This window comes from Watersipora subatra, chromosome 10 (assembly GCF_963576615.1).
Source record: "Watersipora subatra chromosome 10, tzWatSuba1.1, whole genome shotgun sequence".
NCBI lineage: Eukaryota > Metazoa > Bryozoa > Gymnolaemata > Cheilostomatida > Watersiporidae > Watersipora > Watersipora subatra.
Genome location: NC_088717.1, coordinates 15,139,905 through 15,154,453, shown reverse-complemented (window position 1 = coordinate 15,154,453; position 14,549 = coordinate 15,139,905). Strand labels below are relative to the sequence as shown.

General features: G+C 36.5%; 1 protein-coding gene across 1 annotated transcript in view; it reads left to right on the top strand.

The window, feature by feature from the left end:
• LOC137406414 (rho guanine nucleotide exchange factor 4-like) overlaps positions 1-14,549 on the top strand; it is a 52,061-nt gene that overhangs the window by 36,715 nt on the left and 797 nt on the right. The window contains exons 10-15 of the mRNA XM_068092988.1: positions 5,154-5,345; positions 5,932-6,114; positions 7,297-7,401; positions 9,660-9,806; positions 10,096-10,206; positions 12,423-12,633. Coding sequence (XP_067949089.1) covers positions 5,154-5,345; positions 5,932-6,114; positions 7,297-7,401; positions 9,660-9,806; positions 10,096-10,206; positions 12,423-12,633 — 949 coding nt within the window. The remainder of the gene's footprint in view (positions 1-5,153; positions 5,346-5,931; positions 6,115-7,296; positions 7,402-9,659; positions 9,807-10,095; positions 10,207-12,422; positions 12,634-14,549) is intronic.

The following is a 14,549-nucleotide window of genomic DNA, read 5'->3' as shown; positions in this document are numbered from 1 at the left end:
CTGGATATTATCTTTTTACTTGGCTCACTTCTGTATGTATACATTTTCTTTTACATTTATCACATCTTAGGGTTCTGTCAGTTTACAATTTTATAGATTTTATTTTTGTTTTCTAAGGTATGTTCCTCGTTAGGGTAGGAGGGGGCATAGAGATGTATAGCCTAGCATTCATAAGCTTTCTCAATCTTATACTTCATCTCAATTGTAAAATAATGAACATTTAAAATGTTTTATTATGGGGAGATGCTACAAGACATTCCTGTGTCATACTATATTACGCAGCACTTTTATAGGATGCTGCCAATTGCTGTAGTAATGATTCCATATCTCCAATGGCTCCCTAAGTGCATAAATATGCTGTCCGTCTTTGTACAAAGCGTAGGTGGAAGGAAAAGTATTCATCTTTAGTCTAACATTTGATGTTTGGCTCAAGTGTGTATAAAAATCAATGATTTTAATGTGATGTGGCATCCAGTGGCTGATAGTTATAATGAGGGATGTGAGGTCACCTAATCTCTGCCAACTCTCTGAATGGATATCGACTACTAAATATGTTATGTGTTGGCTGAGAGAGAGAGAGAGGTATGCATATTTTATGGTATTGGCTTATCTTTCCTCTTCTATAACTTCTATAATAATACCTTGATGTGTTATGAAGATGTCGACAAGTTTGCTGACAGTCTCTGCGTGCTGTAAGATTGTCATGCGTAATAACTATGCGCACAATTATTCTCTCATGTGGAATGGTGGTCGAGTGGTGCAGATGGTGGTGTGCTTGGCTGGCAATCTGAATATTTGGGTTCGATTTCAGTGCGTTGCAAATTGTTTTCCTAACTCACTTAACGTGGCTTCGGACGGACGAACAGACGAATGTGCTTCTTATTATAGTAAAGATTATATGTGAAGTGAAGTGTAGTGGGGTGTTAAGACTGCCATAGAATCTCATCAAAAGTGACTATGAATTGTTTGTAATTGAAGGTTTAGTACTATGTCAGATATTTTGGATGAGAATTGACAAAGTTTTTGGGGGCGTGGAAGGAATGACCAGCCTCCACCAGATAATTCGTGTAGTAATATGCTCATGTTCGTCAGCTTGCACAGCTCCGCTGCAACACATCACATCCCACTTAACATCACGAGATTACACTATCATAATCCCCTCCTTGGCTCACATGAACTTTGTATATCTCACTGTTTATCACTTGACTGCTATGCTTCCGTTTTAGCTAGCAAATTTTAAATTTGCTAGCAGAAACTAACGCCATTTTCTGCCTCGCACATGCGCTTGAACAGGTGAACCGTGTGAGAAAAATCGTGGTCGGAACAATTTCGCATTACGTGTATGCAGGTTTTGTTAATGTTGGCATGAAACATGTTTGTAAACAGGTTTGAGACAACTGAAATATTAACGATGACAGGTTTATGATCTTGTAATAGGAAAGAGGCTAGCGATCAACTCTTCGCAGTGCTGAACATTTATGATGAGAGTGGTGGTCCTTATTAACATGGCTGCCTTATTATTTGCTAATGGCTTGAGTCATGTAAGACTTCAAATTACTGGCTAGGGATATGCTAACTAGCATGCTTTTTGTGCTCCAACAAATTCATAAGGATTCTGTTCCAACCGTGTCAATTCCTCTTACCTCTAGCCAAACAATCTCATCTCAATTTGGATAAATAGTGCTGACTGTATCTATTCTACAGTGAGGTGTTGACTGTATCTATTCTACAGTGAGATGCTGACTGTATCTATTCTACAGTGAGGTGTTGACGGTATCTATTCTACAGTTAGGTGTTGACTGTATCTAGTCTACTGTGAGGTGTTGACTGTATCTATTCTACAGTGTGCAGTTGACTGTACCTATTCTCCAGTGAGGTGTTGACTGTAACCATTCTACAGTGTGAAATTGACTGTATCTATTCTACAGTGAGGTGTTGACTGTATCTATTCTACAGTGTGCTGTTGACTGTATCTATTCTACAGTGAGGTGTTGACCGTATCTATTCTACAGTGTGCAGTTGACTGTACCTATTCTCCAGTGTAGTGTTGACTGTACCTATTCTACAGTGTGCAGTTGACTGTACCTATTCTCCAGTGTAGTGTTGACTGTACCTATTCTACAGTGTGCAGTTGACTGTACCTATTCTCCAGTGAGGTGTTGACTGTAACCATTCTACAGTGGGTGTTGACTGTATCTATTCTACAGTGTGCTGTTGACTGTATCTATTCTACAGTGAGGTGTTGACCGTATCTATTCTACAGTGTGCAGTTGACTGTACCTATTCTCCAGTGTAGTGTTGACTGTACCTATTCTACAGTGTGCAGTTGACTGTACCTATTCTCCAGTGTAGTGTTGACTGTACCTATTCTACAGTGTGCAGTTGACTGTACCTATTCTCCAGTGAGGTGTTGACTGTAACCATTCTACAGTGGGTGTTGACTGTATCTATTCTACAGTGTGCTGTTGACTGTATCTATTCTACAGTGAGGTGTTGACTGTATCTATTCTACAGTGTGCTGTTGACTGTATCTATTCTACAGTGAGGTGTTGACTGTATCTATTCTACAGTGTGCAGTTGACTGTACCTATTCTCCAGTGTAGTGTTGACTGTACCTATTCTACAGTGATGTGTTGAGTGTACCTGTTTTACAGTGTAGTGTTGACTGTACCTATTCTACAGTGAGGCGTTGAGTGTACCTGTTTTACAGTGTGTGTTGACTGTACCTATTCTACAGTGTAGTATTGACTGTTCCTATTCTACAGTGTGGTGTTGACTGTACCTATTCTACAGTGAGGTGTTGAGTGTACCTGTTTTACAGTGTAGTGTTGACTGTACCTATTCTACAGTGAGGCGTTGAGTGTACCTGTTTTACAGTGTGTGTTGACTGTACCTATTCTACAGTGTAGTATTGACTGTTCCTATTCTACAGTGTGGTGTTGACTGTACCTATTCTACAGTGAGGTGTTGGATGTACCTATTCTACAGTGAAGGCTTGACTGTACCTTTTCCGCAGTGTGATCTTGGCTTTACTTATTCCACAGTATGTTTTTGACTACCTATTTTACAATGTGGTTTTGACACGGCTCACTCCATAGTGTTGGCTGACGCAGCTACACCAAAGCGGGTATTGCTGCACAACTGGTAGCTGATTGGGTAGGGAGTAAATTACAACGCTGGAATGCAATTCTCGATAATTAGTTTATTGTTGCTGTAGATATATTTTAAATGAGACAGCTTGTTTATTTTCATGTTACGCGCATTCGACTACCAGTAATCTGGCCTCTTGGGCGCTCACTCACTTGCATAAATCTATCTTAGCTGCTCCAGACATCCACCAGAGCCGCTAGTGTCTTGTGTATTTCTATTATGACAACTGCTTGACTAGGCCATGCCAATCAAATAGAATATTCCTATCGGCATATGTAGGCAGGTGTCTTAGCTGTGGCGCAATAAATGATAGGTGGAAACTTCTAACTGTGCTTCTTAAAAAGACGCTAAAGCCAGGCAGAAAATGTGTTTTTGGTGGCACCATATGTAAAACTTTATCTATAAAAATGATTATGGACTTCCCAATAAAAGTACATATATAGAAACAATAATTACAAGCACGTATGAAACAGATGAACTGCCTACAGTAATATAGACCATAAGCTCCTCTTGCTACATGATGAAGACATCGCTAGTGAGTGTATCACCAATACAGGCTGTTATTCACATGTTCTAGCAGCCCCTTGAGACCATTCAAGCTGAACATATTAACAAAATCAATGTCTATTGTTGTCAGTCGTCTGTTCCTTGTTTCTGCTCAGAGGACTTCGTGCTAATATGAATAATGAACTGCTTGATGAGATGAGTATTTATCTATTCTTGAATATGGATGTATGCCGTGAAACTCACTTGGGCATCATCCCGCTACTCATTGCTAGTTGGAGGGACAGCCATATCCTTAGTGTGATAAATTTCTGTCGTATTAATATACAATTACTATTATTTTATTATATTATAAAAATATTATCATAATTTTATTATATAAATATTCCTATAAAATTATTATTATTTTCTTATGTTGTAAAATTATGATTCTAAAATTATTATATATTAGTATCGTAAAATTCAGTCATCTTTTGTAATTATACAATGGCTCAACCGTTGCGCTGTTGACTTGATGGAACACTGCATGCATATTATCATAGATGGAAAGCGGCTGACATCAGACCAATCTGACCAGCAAACAGTTACCAGTCTTTACGTTACCAGCAATACGGCAGCTGACAGATTTTGCAAATATTGACACAACTCGTTTAATTCTTTTATTTTAACCCTGCAGTACCTCGTGTGACATATATTGATAAACAGTTTGGTAATCTTAGTTTCCCGGCCATAAATATGCATGTAAGTGGAAAAATCCACTTGAGCCAGAAAGAGTAATCTTTTAGTTACACGATGATACTATACTCGATTGGTTCTCTACAAGTCATGTGACCTGGGAGCCATTTCTATTTCGTCCCCTCCAACTTTGAAGTAACTTGTGCAGCAGAATTATCAAGCTGCAAACATAATAATATGTAGTGCAATAATATAATAGTGTAATAGTATAATGATTATATTTTAATTTTTCTCTTATTACTATTATATATTAATATAATAGGTAGTGCAATAATATAATAGTGTAATTATACAAAATACATATTTGTTTTGTATTATAAAATATAGGTGCAAATTGATGTAGATTGAATCTTGAATTAAATATCCTACAGAATTTGAAGTCTGATTAGACAGACTACGAATAGGTTAAACAATAGTAATTATACTAGCATAATTATAACAACAAATGACAAGGTCATAATAGATGTTTGCTACATGAAGAGTTTTGCTGACTTTACCGTCATTTGAACTCATAGGTCAGCTCATCTAATGCATGTGTTGGGTTGAAGCTTTGTGGCAGGTGATGCTAGCAATGTACTCCGCATTGCTGAAATTGTTTGCCGTGAGCAGCCAACTCCTTTACGTGCTTCTTATGATTTCAATTAGAGAAGTAATTTTGTTTAGTGTACCCATGGGGGTACTAATTCAACGATTGTTGTTAGTGCTATAGCTTGTCAGCAAAGATTCATTGAACAAGCTTGACAAGAGATTCTTTTGTCTTACAGCTACGAGCGAATCAGGCAGCGACAACCGATGAGCTCCTAGAAGATATAAAACAAGGTACAGCGAGCACGGCTTCGGTCGTGCAACAGTACGGCAGCAGCCTGCTCAGCCGTGATCAGGCCAGATGCAATGTAATCAATGAAATCGTAACAGCCGAGAAGGAGTACGTGAAACACCTCCGTGACATAGTTGAGGTGTGTAAGTCACCCATTCCTATGGTTGCTGCAAAATAGTTATAGACTTTAAGTTTACTAGAGCTAGAAGTTTTATTGAGATGTGAATGATGTGTGAGAGTGGGATTTAAGGCCTTTGTCTCATATTACTTTCCTATTATTTATTCATGCTAAAAGTGCTCAAAATCATGTGATTATGCAGGAGTCTCAGCTGTAAGTAAATATCTATCTACCTCTTTTTAGTGTTTAGTAGATAATTTTTAGCAAAACAATCGCATTTTATACCTTTACCCAAATCACAACGTCATCTATGTTATTGATAAAATATCTCTGAGCTATTTAATAGTTCCCTACTGTTTACATCTGATTACTACCCAATCACATAGATATGCATGACAAATTACAACCATTGCTAATGCTTGCATATTCTTTTTTATGTCCATAGTTTTACGTCCATACCCAAGGTCTATAGCCTTTGGTCTCTTGCGGTAGAGACAGCCTTAATTTCATACTTTTGGTACATAGCCTTAAGTCTATTGTTTTTTAGGAGTCATCGTGTTGTATGCTCAAATTTCTCTCAGCTATATTTTCTCTATGTCGGTTGCAGGGGTTCAAGTTTAAAGCTTCTGAAAGAACAGACATGTTCACGGACAGGCAACTCTCTCTCATATTTGGTAACATATCTGAGATATATGAGATGGCCAGGCAGTTTTTGGAGGAACTGGAGGCCACAGTCGTCTACCGCCAATCAGTGCACAAGGCCCTAGTAGGCAGATGTTTTCTACAGCACGTATGTCGCTATCCTTTCTGATATTTATCATGTAGATCTGATACATAACCCAAGGGTTCTTCGGTTAAGATGGTTTGATTATATCTTTATGTTTCCTAACCCCTTGTCAATGGAATAGTGTTTATTGACTTGATGGTGTTTGTTACTGATCTTTATGCTCCTAACAACACAGACTATCTCCAGTGCCGCCAGAAATTATGAGAGAATCTCATATTTTAAGAGACATTTGCTGGTAGCAATGATTTACTGCCTTAATTTTGCTAGAAACCACCACAAATCATATACCATTAGATGCAGAATTGTGTAACAATTATTATATAGTGAGTTTCCAATAGGCAGTAGTTAGCAATTAATTTTTTGTATGAAAATGCGTATGCAACTGACCTTGATAAGAATGAAAAGATAGCCTAGTTATTTGCTTATTGTATTTTCAACTAATTAATTTTGTGATATTATCTCAACATAATTTGAACAATTCTTGTAATAATTGGTGGCTCTGAAAAGGGCCATTCAGGGTGTAAATTGACTGGATTACCATTATTATAACAGATAACATGATGACACTAATCTCATCACCACTGCCATAAAATGAGACTAAGAGAAATTTTTGCATTTAATGATGTAGCATATGTGGTAATTAGATGGATTAACATGGCTCCAGCAATGGTGCCAAGATGAACAAAGACGTGAATTGTTGGGTGGTCTCATAGTTTCTGACAGCTCAGTACATAGCTAACAAATACTATTATGAAGTAGCATTAACCATTCACTTATGCGTATCATCTTGTTGGCTCAGTCTTACGGTGGCAAACTAACCTGTACAGGTTAACATGGAGGATAGCTTTGAATTGAGTCGCGCGTCAACCTTAGGGCATCTGTCATTCTAATAGCCGCTTTCCGTACTGTTGAGTACGGCTTAGAAATTCCAAATGCTGTGCACTCATTTGATATTTACACTCCTCTTCATTCTGACTTGAAAATTAGATACAAACTTAAACTGAAACTACACGCCCAGATTGACATAGTCGGGTGTTAACATCTGGATTGATCACTTTTAGCCTTCGTAAAGAGCACAAGGTCTAAAAATTTCCCTTTAGTTTATTAGAATGTTGCGCTAGTGAGATGATGCTGGTAGGTTGTGTTTTGTCAGATGCCGGTGTGATATACCGTGTATACTTGTAGAAGGATAAGTTTGCTATATATTCACCCTACTGCAACAATCACCCGAGAGCCCTTGAGGAGTTGCAGAAACTAGGCAAAGATTCCAAATACATTCACTTTTTTGAGGTTTGTCCAATACATAGCTTATGAATTTAATAAGGGCTGTCCTTCCATACTGTTGATTGTAACTGATTATTGGTTAGTAGCACGGGATGACTGTCGACAGCTGGTCAAGGCTGCCAAGTACCCATGCCGGAACTGATGAACCAACTTAAGCATGCATTCATAAGTACATGGAGATGAATTTTAGATAACTTTAAATGTTGATTGCACATCGTTGTATGGCGAAGCAGAGCAATTTAATCATTCAGTAAAATTTACTGGAAAGTTCTTACTAGAATACAGTTATACAACTAACAAGTTATATACAATAAGACAGCTACACACAGGCTGATGTGTTGCGCCAATTTAGGTATCGATTCATCAACAAACCAGTCAGTACGAGGTTCAGCACATTGGTGTTTGTTATGAGTTATTTTGTGTTCTACTGTCTTATTGGCTGATTCTGGTAAGAAGAGCAAATCTGATTTTTAAAAAGTTCTGAGGAACTATAAGCTCGTTACTGTAATAATTTTTTGTGCAAATTGTTAAAGTAGTGATGGAATGTTTATAAGTTTTTACAGTAATTACTTAGTTGGTAAGTGTATAACCAGCACATATTATTAAAAGATGGCAACTTTGTGTATTGTAATGGTTATGATGAATCATTGCCAGCATAGCCTGTGGCCGTAATGACAAACTGACAACGTTATATTAGTAGGTAGTTAATTATAGCACCCTACTTAGTGTGAACAGTATGGCTAGTATGTAACAAGTGAAGCTTTAATGGAAAAGTAGCCATTTTGTAAAAAAGTATTTGGCAAGATTCTTTGTTCAGTTTAGTCACTCGAGGTGATGTTTATATGTCTAAGTGTGAACATGGTCTGTGTGGTTGTTTCTTCCATCACCAGAATCACACTTTTCTGTAGAAGAGTTTTTGCCCCAGCTAGTAGGTAAACTTCATTTGGCAATAAATGGCTTTTTTGGTCGACGTGTTTCCGCTAAGGTGTTTGTTAATGGTGTTGCCACTCATGCCTTGTGCCCATTGTCCAACAAAGCAATTCTCACTGTTCTGTAGCTCACTTCCTGTGGATTTGAAGTTTTGTCTACTTCTAGTTTTGGCTTTTGAAAAGGTTATTCGCTATAAAATATTATTTGTAGTCAGAGGTTTTTTGGCTTCCTGAGTTTTATCACATTCCTGTTCTGTGTAATAAAGATTGTCTCACTAGAATGTTTTCAGTTCAAGATACACTTTTTAACAGTTTATAGACACTCTGTCATACTTCAAGATACTCTGTACAAGTGATAACTGTTTATTGTTGGCTACTATTTTCTCGCTATAGACGAAAACAGGAAATGCGATATTTGGTTTATCTGTCGTGTTTAACTACGGAATGAGCGACATGAACAATGAAGTGAAAATGTGATATGTTTATTTTCTGAGGGAAAGTTGAAGACTATTCACCAGTTTCTGCAGTTTGTTTTTGTTTTAGTTGCCACTGAACATAGCCTTAAGTTTAACAGAGACGCTTCATTAGTAGCCTAGTAGACTAAAACTGGTCAGAGGGATGATTTGTCACTACCTCAGTGGTGTGACTGTTGATAGCCAAGCTGAAGGTCTTGACAGAACATCTGCTTTACGATATCAAATACAATACGTGGTGACACCTGATGGAGAAATTCAAAATTCTATACTCTATTTCTATTAGTTTATCAAATATCTCTACATTTGTTGTTGAATAACATAAATACATACCTAATACTCGTACTAATAACATATATACATACCTAATACTGTACTAATAACATATATACATACCTAATACTTGTACTAATAACATATATACATACCTAATACTAGTACTAATAACATATATACATACCTAATACTCGTACTAATAACATACATACCTAATACTAGTACTAATAACATATATACATACCTAATACTCGTACTAATAACATACATGCATAATACTAGTACTAATAACATATAAACATGCATAATACTAGTACTAATAACATATATACATACCTAATACTCGTACTAATTGCTAGATTTTCATAGCTATAACTAAACACATGGTTTAACAAAAAGACAAACACTGAGATTTATTATAGAAAAGGTTATGGGTTATAGTTTAAAAATATTGCTTTGCTGATGTTGTTTGACATGAATGGGCAACTCCCGTTTTTATTTATACATAGCGAATTTTATTTTAAAATATCAGAGAATTAGCCATATGCTAGAAATTATAATCATTCTATGGTCGTTTGTTTTGTAGGCATGCAGACTACTTCAGAATATGATAGAGTTGCCCCTTGATGGCTTCCTCCTCAGTCCTATTCAAAAGATTTGTAAATACCCCCTTCAACTCGGTGAACTGCTCAAATACACCAGCGCAGACCATGAGGACTATCCGCATTTACAGGTAACGTTTTGGAGGGCATTAGTGATGGCTCCGTACTATCGCAAGGAATCGGGCTAGTATATGTCGTAAACCTAAACTTTCTAGGTTGTTCACCTTTAGCAAACCTCTACTGCACGCAAACATATTTCTACTCAGGGTAATAACAGGAAGCTGTAATGATTAAACATTCCTCGCTTATTTAGATATACTCTAGCACTGCTCATGCAGAGTATGTTTGAACTGTAGATCGCTTGCTGATAATTGTAGACGAGTAGATTGTTTGTTGATATAGGTTTGTATTTGTACACAGGAAGCGTTCATTGCAATGAAGGACATAGCCATGCTCATCAATGAACGCAAGAGAAAACTTGAGAGCATGCAGAAAGTAGCCGAATGGCAGGCAGGGGTAGATGACTGGCAGGTAGGATGAGGCTCTGTTCGTTAGACGCTATTTCTTAAGGAGTTGTCATCTTGTTGCCCAGTTCCATGTGAATCAGTTAATTGTATTGAGTCGGCAAACCAATCGGCTTGTTTGTTATTAAATCAGATTTTTGCACACTTGCTGCTAGCTCTGTAACTTGCTAATCTATAGGAATAAGAATACAACTTCCTAGTTTCTTATTTTTGTTATTTGACTCTGGCATGAAATTGGGCTATACTTAAGCTCATGTGATTGTCTGCCATAGACATGCTAATAAGAGAGAATTGTGGGTAACTCTTTATGTGGTGAATTATCTTGTGATATTTCGAGTACTTGTCGAGTGATACTCGACACAAACTCAAAATACCACAAAATAATATGCCACTTAGATGCATTGTTGTGTGACCTAACCCAAGCGGTGAGAGAACAACTCCAGTTTATGATATGGAGGGTCTGACAAGACCAAGTATATACCAATAGAAAACAAGCATCCAATATAACTCTTACTTGAAAGGTTTGAAGTAACTAATACTACCGCTAAGTGAATTGAGTCCAACTGAAGAAATTTTTGTTTCTTTTAATATGTAAATACATGTGTAGGGTGGCCCTTCTCTCTCTCCGTTTTCTTCCAAACTTCCATTCCAATTTAGTCGATATATGGAGTATTATCACCTCCATTCTAAATAGTAAATACCCGTTGTTGAAAATAGAGACAAACAAAGTTTAAGCTTATAACACCTTTGTGATTACCGATCATTGCTTTTGATGTCCGCAGAGTTGGAGTTGTCCAATGCGGGGTGCCATTAAAGGTTGACTTGCAACAAAATTCACATTACAGTAATTTGGTATCAAAAGATTCACCATGTCTTACTCTGCTGTGTTGTAGGTGCAAAATATGTGGAAATGTGATTACAAGCTCTTAAAAGCTCAAAACGAAAAGCCGCTGTAGATTGGAATCTGTTTATTTCTCTGACGTAGTCATTACAGTTTGGTTATCGTCTTGTCACGTGATGTTCCCACGTGAATTGAAAGGCCAATAAAAAGCTCAATATAAAATTTCTTGTAGCACTAGTTTATGACAAACACTTCGGGTTTTACCGAAGACCCCGTATCAAATATAGATGCTCGCTACTTTACAGTTTTGTTTCGGCATTATTCAATCGTCAAGTCGTAATCTGATCATGTGACCCAATACTTCGCAAATAATTTTTGCAGCACTTTTTGATTATCACAGGTGACCAACAGGCTCATCATGATCATCAGACAATGATATGTACTCCTTCGAGCTAAGGTTAAAAAGTTTAACGATTTTTTACGGTAAGTTATAAGATATCAGTGCTAAAAGTGACAGCATTACAATGACGATAAAATAGACGCGTCAGAACAATAGACATGGTTTTATTGAATGCGTGAAGTATATTTGTGAAAATATTTCGACGAATGAGGTTGCATGAAAGTGTAAACAGAAACCATCCTGTAACAACTACATCCCATTTGAGCCATTTTGGAAAGCGAATCCAAACTACGGCGGTCTCGTGTGGCTGCGATTAACTATTCGTTTTTTAGCTTTTAAGAGCTTGTAATCACATTTCTACGTATTTTGCACCTACAACACAACAGAGTAAGACATGGTGAATCTTTTCATATCAAATAACTGTAATGTGAATTTTGTTGCAAGTCAACCTTTAACATATCGCAAGCTAGAACAGTGATTAACTGTTTCATGTTGGGTTGGAAAACCAAACTGAATGAGTCAGTTGTGAAACTTTATTTAACCAAATATGCCTGACTGGTTTGAGACCAAACTCGGCCAGTCTATCCTCCTCCTTATACACTTTCCACCAAGACTTTCTTCTTCATCCGTAGAATTTAAATCATGCAGGTCTGCATAGCTGTCACGTCTGATTTGCTGAGTCGTTGTTTTAATCCACTTCAGTATCTTTCTGCTTATGATCAACTTCTTGGATAGAAACTTTACTGCAACTCTCCTTGACTTATCGTGATTCTCCGTTTGTACATATGTGTGACTAAACGGTTAAAAGTTATTAATGTTTTTCTTTGGTGTGGCCTGTCCTAGTGAATTTCTGCTAAGCGGTTTGAACAGTTGCTGCTAATGAACTTCAAGTTCCATTAGCAGCGAAATATGTAACAGTGACCTTTGCTGCTCGCGCTAGTTATATTCTGTTCATTGACAAAAATTACTACATGTATTACAGGGACAGGATATGCTAGCCGTGAGCTCAGAGCTTATACATTCTGGAGAGCTGTGCAAGCTTTCATCGGCTGGCCGACTAGTTGAGCGACATTTCTTTCTTTTCGACCACCAGCTGGTTCAATGTAAGAAGGAGCTGTTGAAGAAAAGTCTTATATACAAGTCCAGATTTTTCCTTGATGACCATTCCATGATTTCTGTCGAAGATGGAAAAGGTAAGATATTTTGTTTAGGTGGACCTAAAGCTCGGTTGTATCGTAGCATTAGTTTTCCTAGAGGAATGATAAAAGGATCTACGAGTAGTCAAACCTCAACACACGATCACCTCAGTATGCAGTATACTGCGATTACCTCACCTCAGTATTTCACATCCTTCGCCGGAAAATTTGTGCGAATATTTGACTCACCTTCTGACATAATTTTCAAAAATGACGTCCAATGTTTCTTAAAACATTGCGTTTGTGAAATCAGAACCTATGTTGGCAGTCTCCTTCGCATAGTTCAGTTCTACAGTGGTCTAATAATACTTAATGGCTTCGTATTACCTTCTTTTTACAAGAAATCAAGCCCAAATAGTAGTAGCGGTGAAAAAAGGCAATTCGTTTTTTACAATTAAATCAACAAATAATAAAAACATTAGCAAGCATTTTGGGATCAATTCTTAAAACTTTTTAAAGCCTCCTAATGGTTATCAGGAGGAAAGAGTGAGAGGATAACTCCTGAAATGGGTGAATGTAGGAAGTGATAACTAAAAGTAAAACCAACTGAAACAATGGCAGTAAGTTGTTTAGGTTCATGTTAGAGTAGTATGATATCTCTATAACTACTTTCACTGACATACCTCCATTTCCCGTACATGTGTTACTTAGACTCTGTGTCCATTTCTTTGTTTTCATCTGAATGAAGAAGTTCTAATAGAAAACTTTTATTGCTTACTACTTTGTTAATTTAATGTCTTAAACATATAATTTAGATTTATGCATTGGTTTATATAATGCATTTGTTTCCAAGTTATATGTTATTACCTGAAGTATGTATTGTTTAGTCATTATCTGTGAAAGGAGTTAATTGAGATACAGCGTATTCTTAGTACAGTATTTCCTCCACCTTCTGATGGTATTGATGTACAATAAAAAGTCTGAATAGTTTACTGTCATGTATGAGGTTTGATTAATCGGATCTTGAATGTAACCTGCAGCCTGACGATTAATAATCTTATCTCATTTGTACTACTATGTTTTAAAAGACGGTGTGAATATAATACAGTCTACACAGTAGGAATCTTACATATTGCATAATGTTATAAGATGTTTATCTTTCAGCCAGTCATTTTTTGTAATCATATGCATTAGAAATATCCTTGCATCACAATAACATAAAGGAAAGAGGTGAAGTTCATCTAGTTAGCAGTATGAATCTATGATCAGCACCTACTACTGAGCTATTAATGCCCAGGAAGCAATGATTAGAGCCAAACTTGAGATGTTTCTTGTGAATGACTCATGATTTGTCTCAATTCACTATTGAAGAGCTGTAAGGTAAATAAGCTGCAGAAATAATCAAATGGTAGAAATTTTATGATTTGAAGGGGTAACTATTTGCAATAAGTATTTGATCAAGCAACGAATGTAGTATTTTTTACCCATTTTGCCTATATATATAAATATATACACATGTAGATGTACACACATTTATATAAATATGCATATGTACAAGGTACACACATATATACATACATGTAGATATATCTACACACAGTACATGTATATATACACATATTTATATAAATATGCATATGTACAAGGTACACACATATATACATACATGTCTATATATCTACACACAGTACATGTATATATATATATATAATATACACACATTTATATAAATATGCATATGTACAAGGTACACACATATATACATGTAAGATAGCTTTACAAGTCTTTGTCATAGACAACACAGTATAAGCTAAGAACACTCAATATAAAAACTATGCTTGTGATTACGAAGTAGTATGGTAGTATTTTTAATTGAGCATCTTTTCAATAAGTAATGCTATTTACAAAAAAATTTTGGGTTATTGAAAAGCATGTACGGCCATCCAAATAACTGAATCTTAATTTCGTCATTT